The 15,077-nt window shown below is 41.9% G+C and overlaps 1 protein-coding gene across 1 annotated transcript; it reads right to left on the bottom strand.

The window, feature by feature from the left end:
* Positions 1-2,401: 2,401 nt before the first annotated feature.
* Positions 2,402-12,171, bottom strand: atp5f1b (ATP synthase F1 subunit beta). The gene is made up of 10 exons (XM_067987322.1): positions 12,023-12,171; positions 9,573-9,755; positions 9,217-9,391; positions 7,233-7,354; positions 6,534-6,718; positions 5,797-5,955; positions 5,567-5,689; positions 5,164-5,376; positions 2,772-2,973; positions 2,402-2,631 (listed from the first exon to the last, which is right to left on the bottom strand). The coding sequence occupies exons 1-10, from the start codon at positions 12,126-12,128 to the stop codon at positions 2,534-2,536; spliced, it is 1,566 nt and encodes a 521-aa protein (XP_067843423.1). The 5' UTR covers positions 12,129-12,171; the 3' UTR covers positions 2,402-2,533.
* Positions 12,172-15,077: the final 2,906 nt, after the last annotated feature.

Raw genomic sequence — 15,077 nt, 5'->3', positions numbered from 1 at the left:
GCTAAGGTGGCAGTAGTGGGGAAATCGCATTCTTTTTGATCACTACAACACCAGCTGGAAAATGCACTTCTGAGGAGAATTGGGTTCTACTGTAATGCTTCCCATAATCAATAGCTGTCCAGTAATCACAATCTAAGATCATATGTGAATAACCAATTAGCCAGTGGAGGCATAAATCTTACCCCAGCATGAGTTAGTTCCTCCAAAGAAGGGTTTTTTAAAAAAAAACAATCTCAGGACAAGTTAGCTGCTTGGAGTCTAGAATACCGGTTCTGGTAATAAAATTTCAAAAAAAGATTTTTTCTCTCAGAATAAGACAGGACATACTCAGTGGATAATTTATCTATTTTTCTACCTCCAAATGGAGGTAAACTACTGTCTACAGATATGGAAATTTCAGGGAGGTGCCTTCAAGCATATCTGACCCTGACCCCAGCCCCTATCCAAGGGATGAGGATATGTAAGTGTGTCAGCCAGACACCCAGCACCATTTATGATTTCACTGAGGTGTCTGCCACAGGTGGGGGAGGGCTAATTGTTGCAGCATCTTGCCACAGCATAAGTGAGTCTAGTTTCAGAACATCAAAAAATTGTTAACAGAGTTGTGATTTGCTAGTTTCCATAATGTAATTAATTGAGTCCCTTAGCAGTGCTGGACATATGAACATCCCTATGCAGTGTTAATAGGGAGCAATGGACAAGATAGGCTTTTGCCTGTGATTATATGCCCACCCATATTTGGGCAGGTGTATTATGTGCTCAACATCCAGTGTAAGAATGGCTTCCATTTGATTTTCTACTCTTCCCACCCAAGTTATACCAGTTTCCCAGTGCAACTTCACAGGAATTTCAGGGCTAATGTCTCAAAAAAATGCAGTCAGGTAGTCTACTGCTGTTGAGACAAATTCTGGGCCATAATCTAGTTTGACTAGACCAGGCAGCACTGAATGCCCACGTAACAAGAAACTATCATGGTCTTAACTGCATCAGGTTGTAAAAAGAAATGAGTAGTAAGGCAGAGAGAACACTTTATTTGAGGAGATATGAAGTTCTTTCAAAAGGAGAAAGGCTATACTTATTGTGGGCAATATTCATCCTTCAACTACCATAATAATGGAGGTATACCAGTGTAGCACAGAAACCATTAATGGGACTCAAGGATATATATCTTTATCAGGGGTACAACTAGTTACCCAACTGCAAATTATGGGGTTTTCTACTTTTACAAGGCTGTGCATACTATTAAATACATGTATCCAATTTAATATTGAACATCCTACACAGAGCTAAATCCTCATAGCTCATTTGGTTTGTATAAAAGTGACTCAGGAAGGGGGATTTTTTTTCCCTTGAGATCAGCAGGAAAGGGAATGATCTAGGGAAATTTCACTGGCACAAAAGAAACTGGAGAACCCACAAAAAAAAGTCAAAACCCCAAATACACCATCCCACACATTTTTCCTCCTAGTATGGAAATCAAACCAGACACCCAACTCATTCTCTCCAGGCCCTCAGAACTGCATGACTCAGTCCTCCCTTCCTCCAAAAATGTATACAAGTTATCACCTAACCAGCAGTACTTGGTGTCTCATCTTTTCAACCTGTGTCCTGCACTACAATCCTTGGCCAAGTTTCTCAATCTCAAGTAACTGAGTCCTTACTGATACCTAGCTCAGAGCTGGGAATTTGTGACTAATACAAAAATGGAGAGAAAACTATTGATACTGAGGTTGGGGGGGGGGAATAAACTAAGACCATAGCATAAAGCAAGGCCTTATGTGCATGGTATGGATTTCCAAAGGTTAGTTTTTTTCCCCCCAAAAAGATAGTAGCAATATCCTATGCTAGATGCATGGGAAGACTAAAGTAGGGAAGAATATATTCTATCCTAAGGCTTCCCATTTCTATGCACATCTAGACTTCACTGCCTTAATTCCACATTAGTGCAATTGAGGCTAGTAGAAACACAAGATGATTCCACATTGTAGTAGCTTTCTCAAAAAACTTTCATTTCAAGAAATATCAATTGCATTCCATAATGCTTGATCCACAGTACAATGGCATATTTTAGTAGCCTTGTTCCATCTCTGGGACACAGGAACATTTAACTATTCATGCAGCATTGTCTCATTACTTGGAATAGATTTTTCTTCAAAAATATTTGGATTAAGGTATTAATTGACTATGTAAATCATATTAATCAATGCACTGATCATTTAGATCTCTGAAAATAAAGTTATGTCCTTACTCAAAGTTTAAGCCATTGAAACAAGAAATTGGCCACCCAACACTGAATTTACTTAGATACTAAAATTTGTTAAAACTGATCTACCCTTGCAACATAAAAATGAAGCTTCTTGCATTTAACATCCATAACTTCATGTATTCTAGATTCAGACAGAACTGTTCAGATGTTTTATTTTTCATCTTCTGAAGTAGAAACATTAAATAACATCTTGATCTTTGTCATGAAGACAATACATCTGAAGACATTTCATACAAGTTACAATACAACCAGCCACTTGTTACAATGTTAAGAGTGCTCTTCAGCCAACTTCTGAGCCTTGGCAACTGCTTCTTCAATAGGACCAACCATGTAGAAGGATTGCTCAGGCAAGTGGTCATATTCACCTGTAAAAAGACAGTGAAGTAAATGAGAAAAAGCCCAATACCTACAATGTATTTAGTCATCTTTAGCCACTTGACAATTTGAAAATTAATTTTAAATAAGAAATCCATATGCAAGAGCAAAAAAAGTTATATGAACCCACCACGAAGGATCATCTGAAATCCCTTGATGGTCTCTTTGAGAGGCACCAGCTTTCCAAGATGACCAGTGAACACCTCAGCAACCTGGAAAGGCTGAGATAGGAAACGCTGGATTTTACGAGCACGTGCCACAGTCAGCCTGTCTTCTTCTGACAGTTCATCCATACCCAGGATGGCAATGATATCCTGCAAAGACTTGTAATCCTAAAGAAAACAAAGAAAAATAGCTCCATCATTGATATCATATTTGGTCATAGAAACAAACGGGATAGGGAGCATAGAAACATAGAAAATAGGAGTAGGCCATTCAGCCCTTCGAGCCTGCTCCACCATTCAATATGATCATGGTGGATCCTCTGTCTCAATACCATATTCCCGCTCTCCCCCCATACCCCTTGATGCCTTGTGCCTAGAAATCTATCTAGCTCCTTCTTAAATATATTCAGTGACTTGGTCTCCACAGCCTTCTGTGGAAGAGAATTCCACAGGTTCACCACCCTCAGTGAAGAAATTTCTTCTCATTTCAGTCCTAAATGTCCTACCCTGTATCCTGAGACCCTCATTCTGAACCCCCCCCACCCCCCCGTCAGGGGAAACATCCTCCCTGCATCCAGTCTATCTAGCCCTGTCAGAATTTTGTATGTTTCAATGAGGGCATACATCATAACTAAATAAAGCTAATGGGTTTAAGTGCCAAAAGAATCCAGATGAACAGTCGAAAGACTTGCCAGTCTACAAATCCATTTCCTGATCTTTATTGCAGGAAAAGTCAACTGCAAACTTAAGTTAGCACATTAGATTCAAGATTGTGAAAAAGTTAGTGCAGGCTAGAAGATATTTTTAAATTTAAAAAAAAGTACAAAATTTTGAACACCAACTAATGGCAGCGTTGAACCAATCAGTGCCAAATAATTCAGTCCTAAAGTCAAATTGCTAAACTTCCCAGCTGGCTATTTTTTGTATCATGAAAAAAGCAGTCAAGATAAAATTCAAATTTTTAAAGCTAGAGTTTGAGAAAATTTACTGGAGACATTTGGAAGCAAAGGAAGATTCTAAGTCAGATATTAGCTATACAGCTAAAGTGATAGTCAGTCACAAATGGAAATTTATAGGGCTAAGCAGAACATTAACCTTATTATGAAAGTAAACACAATTAGCTACACTCCACAACCTTCTTTCAAGAACTCAGCTATTTGCCACCCTTTAGCACCATATAGCCAAATTAGTCAAAAGGCTTGCCTTTAGGATTAACATTTGTACTGTTCTTTGCTGTTTACATCTTGTATCTTACAAATGCCTGGTTTAGATAGAGTACCTATAACCTTATTTGGTATAGAAAGGTGGATATCCTGTGAATATCCACTTCCCTGCAAACAAGCCATCCTCACCCACAATCTCATCCCACATGAGGCCACTGCCATCCTGGACCCAACAAAGCTAGTTCACTCCTTTCCACTCATTGAAATCACCATCTCTGCAGTAGCATGATTCTCAAGTTCCATCTTGATTTGTTTCCTTACCACCAACTTCTCTACTTACAAGTACCTCTAGCCCTTGTACCTCCCCCCCATTAAGGTTCTATCTACTACCCTCAAATCATCATGTGAATTCACACTAATGGCCTGACTTGATTCTCCACTGAAATCTGGTATGACTACTTGGGGAAAAAATGCCTCTCCAAATCTTGAAAGTAGGTGGAAATCCCAAATTCCTTTTCTCAGCTACAATATCATCTCCAAGATCTCATCTCCGCCCTACCCACATAACCACAATTCAATTACGAGGATTCAAGAATTTGTCTCCAGTTCAGGCAATCTGCACAGATGCAACATTAGACTTAACCGTGAGATGAGGTTTCATACATAAGCCAATACCCAGCTTTACCTCTCCACCACACTGAATTTTTCAATTGTCACAGCATTGTCCCAACTGCCTGATGTCATCAATGAACCAAAACTTCTTGCAGTTTAACAATGGCGAGGCCAATGCAGTCCTGTCCTACCCTGTCAAACACACTCTAGCCCACAATCCAATCTCCCCTCCTGGATATCCACTCAAGCAGCATGCAACCTTAGTGCCCTACTCAGCCCTATGAGGGCCTTCAAAGCCCACATTCAATCACAAGTCTGCCTTCTTACACCTCAAAAACACCTCTGTCCCTACTTCAGACTCAAAAATCCATACCACTTTCACCTTTAGACTTTACAAATGCCTTTCCGTCTGGCCTCCTGAGCTCCATCTAAACTCAAACATCAAAATTCTGCCACTGGCTCTTCCATCTTTGAGTGCATGGATTTCAAAATTATTTAAAGAGCTGTTAATTAATACTTATACCATTAACACAATGTATCTGAAGTTCAGATTTTGTTTCTTCAGAGCAAAAAAATTACAAACCTGTAGGATCTTCTGTACACCACGAGCCACATCATAGTGTTCCTGTCCTACAATGTTGGGGTCCATAATACGTGAAGTAGAATCCAGCGGGTCGACAGCTGGGTATATACCCAATTCAGCAATTGCACGTGACAGTACAGTTGTGGCATCCAAGTGGGCAAAGGTAGTAGCAGGTGCAGGGTCAGTCAAGTCATCAGCTGGCACATAGATAGCCTGAATAAGAAATCTGAGTTAAATTCTCTATATTTTAAAAAAAGTGCTTTTATAAAGAAGTATTTACAAAACCATCTCAGATTAGCTACTTTGTGCTTCATAGCATTCAGGAGAACGAAAGTCAATTTTGCATCATCGGTGGGAAATCAAGTTGAAAAATTAAGTGAACATTAGCTTTACAGGTAGGTACCTGCACAGATGTAATTGATCCTTTCTTTGTGGTGGTGATTCGCTCTTGCATGGTACCCATGTCAGTGGCCAGGGTTGGCTGATAACCTACTGCAGAGGGAATACGCCCAAGCAGAGCAGATACCTGAAGGAAAGATCATAAGAAAATATTGCACTATTTGTTCAAAATACCATATACAAGTTTTATGAAGCTGTTGCACCAAATTTACATGCAATTAGAAACAAGCTCACCTCTGAACCAGCCTGTGTGAATCTAAAAATGTTGTCAATGAACAGCAGCACATCTTGGCCTTCCTGATCACGGAAGTACTCAGCCACAGTTAATCCAGTCAGTGCCACTCTAGCACGAGCACCAGGTGGCTCATTCATCTGACCATATACCAGTGCTACCTAAGAGGAGAGATTGAAATGAAGTCAGAGGGTATAGTTGTCTGTATGTACACCACTTATCAAAACATCCAGAACTACAAATTTACAACAGTTAAAATTATTTCAGTACTTAATTATATAGAATTTTACAGCACAGAAAGAGGCCATTCGACTCATTAGGTCTATGCCGGTGTTCATGTTCTGGATGAGCCTCCTCCCGCCTCACCAACATATCAGTCTAGTTCTTTCTCCATGTACTTATCTAGCTTCACTTTAATTGCATCTATGCTACTCGCTTCAACCACTCCATGTGGTGGTGAGTTCCACATTTGCACCACTGAGTAAATAAGTTTTTCCCGAATTCCTTATTGGATTTATTAGTGACTATCTTACATTTGTGGCCCCTAGTTTTGGACTTCCACCATGACATGGTAGAAGTTTCACTGCTTGCATCACCATTTTGAATATCTATATAAAAATCTTCAATGCATAGGTTGGTTATCACAACCCTATTTCTAGCACCTCTCATTATTACTATGTACATTCTCACTGTTCTAGTTAACAAAAAACCTGAACTATACAACATTTAACACTTTTACCTTGGAGGTTGCATCTTTCAGATTGATGACACCAGACTCAATCATTTCATGGTATAAATCATTGCCCTCACGGGTGCGCTCTCCTACTCCAGCAAACACAGAGTAGCCACCATGGGCCTTGGCAACATTGTTAATAAGTTCCATGATCAGTACAGTCTTACCGACACCAGCACCACCAAAGAGACCTAAGCAGACACAAGTAGTAAGCTTTAGCCTACATTTACCACTGATTTGTATCAAAATGCAAGCCAGAGTAATTTGCCTTAGTTGGAATTATCTATTAAATATTAAAATCTATTTTGAATCTAATGTCAAACAAGATCAATTGTTCTAATCTAGTTAAGCTGGAGCCCTAACAAATCAGTTCTTTGGCTTAATTCTCTTTTGCTGCACTTAACATTGCATACAGTAGTGAAGCTGCACAACTTCAAATAGGCTACAGGCCTCAATTACAAAAGGTTTGTGCAAGTAGCTTTATAGTCAATAATCTCAATAATCTTCCATTTGATGTACTTGCCTCAGTGATGTAAACATATGCATTTCAATCCCCCTCCCCCTTGCATGCAATTGTATTTAAAAGTAGGGTTTATATTTTGAAAAGACTGGTTTCATAAAATAAGTACTACTTAGAATACAACACCTTGATCAATGAACATTAAATTGAAGCTAAATTAAATTTAGTTTTCAGGCCATACTTACCAATTTTGCCACCCTTAGCATAGGGAGCCAACAGATCTACAACTTTGATGCCAGTCACCAAGATCTCCTGCTCAACACTCATCTCCACAAATTCAGGAGCTTCAGCATGAATTTCAGCAAATCTAGGTGTGAATAAGATTCATGAAACCCCATGGACTGCATCAAAAACAGCTTATAAACAGTAGAAACCAGGTGATTGGATGCCAACTTAATACAAGGATTCATCCAAAGCTGTCAGAATTAACTTGACCAATGAAAAAAATTCAAATGAAAAATGCTTTCCCTTTCTACTCCCTTTTTATACTGCTTTATTTCTCATTGAAAGAGTCTCTTGGGAAATTGTTTTTTGCATCTGTACTCCTGATTTCAGATTTCAACTTAAAGGGGAAGTTAGCCCAATGACTGGTGGGCAAAGCTGGGTAACCAAGACAAGAATTATACTGCAGGCTGTGGCTTGCATTCTGCCAGCTAGGATTATTTTGTACACATGTGCAGAGCTCCACTTCCCTCCCACATCGATTTAAGGTTAGGAGAGCACAAGTGGTAGCATTTGTTTTCTCAATATCATAAAGTACCCAGGAGATCCAATGGACTGTCAGCAATTTTTAAACCTGACTTCACATGAAGTGAGTGAAGCCCAAGAAACATGGAACAGCACCATGGAGATGGTCCAACACCACTTGATGTTAAATGTACTTGAGGTGAATACTTGTTCTGACTCCCCAAGTTACATAATCACTTGGTATTGATGCAAAGTGATTGTATAACTGCAGCCACTAGAAAAAAACCTATTAAAAGTCAGTGACCCACATAGGATCACTAATCATAAGGAACAAAATAAGCCACTCAGTTAAGCACATATAATCCTCAAGACACATGCACAGATCAGCAATGACATACATGCGCTGTCACAACACATCACAGACTTGTGTTGAAGTTAAAGGATTGGCAATTGTGACTATAAACCAGAAGCATCTAGTTTTGACTGCAGGAATTGACTGTTTAATTTGACCTGCTTCAGCAACTTGGATTTAAGATCACAGGGACTTCATGTTCTTTTCTAGAGACTGGGTGATCAAGTATTGCAGGAACTTTTGATATGGGGGGGGGGGGGGAAATCATAGCTCTGTTCGATTTTTAAAAAAAATTCTGTGGGTAATAGCCAAGGACATAAAGCATCTTTTATAACCAAGCTGGTCATGGAGGAGCAAATAATCTGCACATTGTATTATATTTCTCATACCAGTTACTTGTATTGATTTATGAATCTCCTGCAGCATTCAAAAATATCTAATGGCTTATTTTAGAAGAATTACTAGTCCAACTTATGCAAATGAAAAAAGTTTTCAGCAAGTCCAAAAAGATGCAGACTTGAGAATTGTACAAGACTCAAGGTAAAGGTGGTTCTAATTACTCTAACTCATAAGTAATTCCAGACCTCGTCAGATACAGGGTTTGTTCAATTACATAAAAACTAATTCAAATTATTTTCCACATTTGCTGCATTTATCCAGTGATTACAGCCAAAATTCTATCACAATGCAAGATCAGTTTCTTTAACTGTTGTCCCAATGAACTATGAACCCAATCAATAAAAGGAGCACATGGAGAAAACCACACAGACTAGAATTCCCAATGTTCAATTTTAATTATGTGCTGTGATCCAATTTCAGATGGGGTGGGGGTGCGGAAGAATAAAAAGCTTTCGTTCCCATTCCCAATCAATATCCAGTGACCCAAGTGGAAAATACATGGTATGAGTCAAGGTCAGGATTGGGATTAGCTCGGGTGGTTCTTGCCTGGATTTAGTATTCAGAACACTATATTCATTTTCTAATAAAGCTATTCATCTGGTTATGTAAAAGCTTTTCAATGGGAAGACAAATACCCAATACTTGTTCCTTACAGATCTAGATGTACTTTGAAAGTGCAATACTAGAGGGTTATATAAAGCAAACTTTAGTCTAGATAGTATCACACTTACTGTTTGGTGGTGATTGGTCCCCTCTCATCAATGGGCTCACCAATGACATTCATGATTCTACCAAGAGTTTCTGGCCCCACAGGAATCCTGATAGGAGCACCAGTGTCCAGAACTTTCTGCCCACGTACCAACCCTTCAGTACCATCCATAGCAATTGTACGTACAGTGCTCTCACCTATACAGAATAAGTTTTACAGTTAAGTCTCAACCACAGAAAAGAAAAAAAGTATAAATTTAATTCTTTAAATTTCTCAGATATTAGTTGGTCAACAGACATTTCAGAAGAACGAAAGTCTTTTTGATGTCTCATCACTGAATTCTCATTTGAAAATAAGGCTAAATCAAACTCTGCTCACCAAGATGTTGGGCAACCTCCAGCACAAGCTTGCTATCACGACCTGCCACCTCCAGAGCATTCAAGATTGGAGGAAGCCCTTCATCAAACTGGACATCCACAACAGCACCAATGACTGCAACAATACGACCTCTCGCCACATTTTCCTTAGCAGAAGGATTTGCTTGAGCTACATAGTTTCGCCCTGCAATGAGAAATTTAACAGGTTAAAATCTATTCCAGGAGTAATGAATATTAATGTTTTCAGATTTCAGAAGCAATCCATTTTCTGGTTATGCAAAAGTTGGACTTTTGAATTCTTATCTACACAAACTTGAGCACAGGTTGGGTTTTCCACATAAACATGGTATGCACATTCAATGTGAAATCCCATCAGACTGAACAACTGCATAAAGGACTCAGAACTGAATGACTAGATGCATGTTTCATATCAAAATTTGGTCATGTCATTAACTTCAAACCTAACTGCAATACCCGTTCAAAGAAAAATTAACTATTAGTTTTCGATCCCAGGTCAAGCTTACAGCATTGTGGCTGAAGATGTACTATATACAAAGCAGAAGAATAATTCTGCAACTTTTCAAATGGAAGTTATATTAGAAAATTAATTGATTAGAAAGACTTTTGCAGTCTTATTTACATAGATTTTAACAGTTAAAGTTTATTGGTAAGGTTTGTTGTTGCAGTGTAGATGTAAGCAATGGAAAACACTTCCTATTTCCAGCACTCTCCATCAACATGAAACACTATCAGGTAAAGATTTCCCTCCACTTTACCCTATTAACATGCCTTCACCTCAACCTCAGAAGTTCCCCTATGATCAAGTGTACATTTAACTCCAGAGCAGTAGCTTCTGTAGCACTACCGTAAATATCATTCTGGTCTCTGGACAAGACTGGCAAATCTTTGTGCTGCAGGCTTCTGCCACTAGAAATTAGGTGGAGACTATGCAAACTTATCACCAACAGCAAGGCTTCAGCTCCAGTCTGGGACTTGATTTGAATCCAGATCTCAAAACTAAGGGTAGCATACTAATACTGCACCGATAGTTTCAATTGGCATTGAGCATCAGAATTCACACAGGCTTAGTCAAAAGGTCTGCATAGAAACAATGCAGTCTCAAGGAAATAAATCCATGATTACACTAGTTCAAATACGAATCATTCGCTCAATTGTCTAAGCAGTGTGTTTAGCACAGTGTTATCCATCAGAAATCACTTACTAACCACAGGTGTGGCCACAGCCACACAATTTTAATAAACACTGTACACACAATACAGGTAAATGTACTTAACATGTATATTTACTTAAACAGTTACCACCATTCAATGAAAAATTTTGCCTTCTTTCTCCAAATTGTAATTCTAGCAATTCATCAGATAGAGCACATCTTGGTGCAGCTTCTAGGTTTTTGTCCAGCTGTACTTTGACTTCCGAGCAATTGATGAGAACATTAACTCGCACGAGATGCGCCAGAATCATCCCTGCTCTCCATCCAGAATGCAGTTGAATGCTGCTTGCCCCTTGCCATGACATGCCCTGTTGGTGCTGCTGGTTATTGGTTGGGCTCGATTTCTTCTACTGCCATGGTGTGTGTTAGTCAAGCTAACAGTTCCTCTCTCCATACAACGTTGCTAGTATTTCCATAGTGCTGAAGTCCAGCATTTTCATGTGTTACAAAACAATTTAGCAGATAACCGAAGTAAAGCGCGCACAACACTCAAAACACTTGCACTCTACATTTCATCTGACCAACAAACACACAAAGGTTGAAGTACACATACATATGCCGTGCGAATAAGTGTTGAGATCAAATGCCCAACAGCGGTATCTAGTATTCATTTTTTATTTACTAATCAAACAGGCAATTATATGCGGCTGGTAGCCAACTATTGGACAACACGGCGGCTACCGCGAGCAGCAACTAGAATTCGCACTGGTGCAATGAAACTAGGCCTAAGCTTGTGCAGAGTTGCGATCAACTTTCAAGGTGAAAGGCCCAAACCAGAGAGGTGAAGTTGAAGGACATCAGGGAAGCCGAGACTTCGTTAGTAAAAGATGCAAACGGGTGAGTCCCAACAAACAGAAAATAAATCCAGCGGCAGAATCGGTATTAAATGTCTCCGGCAAGTCTCAGGTGTGCATGGGGAGGAAGCGGCAGCTCCCGCCCGCCCGCTAGGCCCCAAGCCTGCGCTCGGAGGGCGGAAAAAGGTCAAAGGGAGCGCGGCTCCCAACTATCGTGCCCGCTGCTGCTGCCTGCCCCAAGCTCGGCTCATGGATTTAGTAACGCGGCTGTAGAGCGAGTGGAGGGAGGGCTTAGGCCCGTGGGAGTCGGGGGAAGCGGATAAGGAAATCCGAGGCCTACGCCGAGCTTTGCAACTCGGCGCCAGCGGGAAACTCGGCGCCAACGCACAAACATCGAACCAAAAACACCCAACCCGGGATACCCACGTGAATAGAGTGCAGCGGGAGCACCCGCCACCGGCTGTGCGGGGCTGACGACAGGCCGGAGCGCCTGCAGCACCCCCCTGCTGCACCGTCCAAATGCTCCCAACATGGCGAACGGCGATACGGACAAGGGCGAGAGGGAAGCAGCAGCTTTATATATAGACACTGGTAGCGCGAGTGCGCATGTCCCGCGCGCGCGCTGCAGTGTGGGACACAGAGTCCGTTTAACGGAAATTTGCCGAGAAACAGCCGCGAGGTAGACTACAACTCCCAGAAGATCGCGCGGCTACGGGGTATGTGGTGGGCACCTGCCCTTGAGACGTGCTTAAAGAACGCGTTTCATGGTGTGCAAGTTGTGCAGGGTACCAAGTTTCAGATCGGGCTGTGCTTAAAAAAACAATGTAACCATTCTGTAGCTTAAGAAATCAAACAATCCCGGTTGTCAGCCTTGGCTCAGTGGTTGTGGGCTCAAGTCCCACTCCAGCACATACATAATCTAGGCTGACATTTCTGTGCAGTACTGCTGTCGTTCGGATGAGACGTTAAGCTAAGGCCCTGTCTGAACTCTCAGGTGGAGGTTAAAGATCCCCTGGCACTATTCAAAGAAGAGCAGTGGAGTTGTCCTGGCCAACATCTATCCTCAGCCAACAACTAATTTATTTCAATGCTGTTTGTGGGACCTTGCTGTGTAAACATTACTGCTGTGTTTCATACATTACAGTAACTACACTTAAAAAGTAGTTCATTGATCTGTAGGGCACTTTGGAATCCTGAGGTCATGAAAGGCGCTATATAAATGCATTTATATACCGCACTTTACAGCCTTCAAGCCTCAACATTGAGTTCAACAATTTCAGATCATGAGCACTGTTCCCATTTTCTCGGACAGCAGGTGTTGATAATGGATCTGCTGTTGCCATTTACACCTCCTCTGGACCCATCTTTTGTTTCTTTATTGTTCTATTACCACCCACTTTGGCTTTGAATCATCATTTTGTCATTTAATCACTCCTGCCCTTTACCCTATCACAGACCTTCCCTTTTGTCTCCCGCCCCCACCTTTTTCTGACTCTGTACTCGCTTATAAACTGTTAAATCTCTAACTTCTTCCAGTACTGATGAAAGGTCATCAACCTGAAAAATTAACTCTTCCTCTCTCCACAGATACTCCCTGAACTGCTGAGTGTTTTCAGCATTTTCATAGAATCATAGAAAATTTACGGTCCGTAGCCCTGCAGGTCATGGCTGTTCAGGTGCACATCCAGGTATTTTTTAAATTAGTTGAGGATTTCTGTCTCTACCACCCTCTCAGGCAGTGAGTTCCAGACCCCCACCACCCTCTGGGTGAAAAAAAATTTCCTCATTTCCGCTCTAATCCTTCTACCAATCACTTTAAATCTATGCCCCCTGGTTATTATCCCCTCCAGTAAGGGAAATAGGTCATAGAATCATCAAAAATAGGAGCGAGAGTAGGCCATTCGGCCCTTCGGGCCTGCTCCGCCATTCAAAATAATCATGACTGATCGTCTAACTCAGTACCCTGTTCCCGCTTTTTCCCCATATCCTATCCACGCTATCTAGGCCCCTCATAATTTCGTACACCTCAATCAAATCGCCCCTCAGCCTCCTCTGTTCCAAGGAAAACAACCCCAGCCTATCCAATCTGTCATCATAGCTAAAATTCTCAAGTTCTGGCAACATCCTCGTAAATCTCCTTTGCACCCTCTCTAGTGCAATTACATCCTTCCTGTAATGTGGTGACCAGAACTGTGCTCAGTACCAAAGCTGTGGCCTAACTAGGGTTTTATGTATTAATTTTCTGTTTTAATTTCTGATCTTCAGCATCTGCAGTAATTTGCTTTTGCAAGTTCTTTCTCTTACAAAGCTTTTGATAAACTAGTGTGAATCTCCTGTGGCGTTGCTCATGGTTTGTGCTTTGACCCTGATTTTTGTATCGCTGTCTCATTATTCTTCATCATGTTTGTCTTGTGTTTCCTGCACTTTTCCCTGTCGCCCCGATCTCTCTTCTTTCTTTGTCCCTTATTTCCATGCAATCATTATACTACTAATCAACTGCAGCTGGCAGGGAACATCGGTGATGCACGGATGACTGGATTGCTTGGCAGATGCCTGAACCAGTAATTGTTAAATTTAAAATGGGCTCTAATGAGCAGGGCCACAGGTTTATTGAGACTGAATGGGCCCGATTTTACCAGGGGTGTGGGTTCCCGGCGGATGGGCAAGCGGGCGCGGTGAAATTAGTGGGTTTTCCGCACGATCGTAGCAGGCAACCCACTAATTGGATTCACTTACCTGCTCCTCCGGGTTCCCCACTGCTGATCTGCGCGTCGGGCGGGCTGCGCATGCGCTGTAAGATCTGTCAGCTGGAGGCGCTCTATTTAAAGGGGCAGTCCTCCACTGACAGATGCTGCAACCAATAGCAAAGATGACTGCATGGAGCAGCCCAGGGGGAAGGCTGCTCCCAGTTTAATGATGCCTCACCCCAGGCATCAATACATGGGATGAGGAGGAGGGGGAGGACAGAGATCTTCCACCCGGCAGGCGGGAGGAAGCGGCCCGCCTCCGCCACCAGGAAGGCCTGGCTCGAGGTGGCAGAGGGGGTCACCTGCGCCACTAACATATCGCCCTCCTGCACACAGTGCAGGAGGCGGTCCAATGACCTCAGTAGGTCAGCCAAAGTCAGTACACGTAGTCTTTCCCCTACGCTCCGTCTGCCACATCACTGCCCCCACCCCACATCTCCTTCGGCACTGCCAACACTACTCTGTCACATCACCCCTCATAACCACTCAAACCCCATCCTCATCTTACCTGCACCTACTCACCTCGCCAGTACTCACCCCGCCACTACCACGCAACCCAATCCTCATACAATCTCATGGCTCTATCCCATACTCACCCTCTCGTGCATCTCTCTCACGGCCAGCCTCACTCAACCTGCCACCACCTGTGCTGCAGCCACAGGGCATGCATCACATATGTGCAGTAGGCAGCGTGAGGCAAACGTGTCGTGAGCATGAAGGGGATGCACAAGGGT

This window comes from Heptranchias perlo, chromosome 7, assembly GCF_035084215.1.
Source record: "Heptranchias perlo isolate sHepPer1 chromosome 7, sHepPer1.hap1, whole genome shotgun sequence".
NCBI classification, from domain to species: Eukaryota; Metazoa; Chordata; class Chondrichthyes; order Hexanchiformes; family Hexanchidae; genus Heptranchias; species Heptranchias perlo.
This window is presented reverse-complemented; position numbering and strand designations above follow the sequence as displayed.

What these genes read in the sequence shown, in the direction of transcription:
- atp5f1b (XM_067987322.1), bottom strand. Translation starts at nt 12,128, where the DNA reads ATGTTGGGAGCATTTGGACGGTGCAGCAGGGGGGTGCTGCAGGCGCTC. An exon ending in TGAAAGATGCAACCTCCAAG is followed by an intron (nt 5,956 to 6,533) that starts GTAAAAGTGTTA and finishes CTCTCCTCTTAG; the next exon opens with GTAGCACTGGTATATGGTCA. An exon ending in GTGTACAGAAGATCCTACAG is followed by an intron (nt 2,974 to 5,163) that starts GTTTGTAATTTT and finishes TGTTTTCTTTAG; the next exon opens with GATTACAAGTCTTTGCAGGA.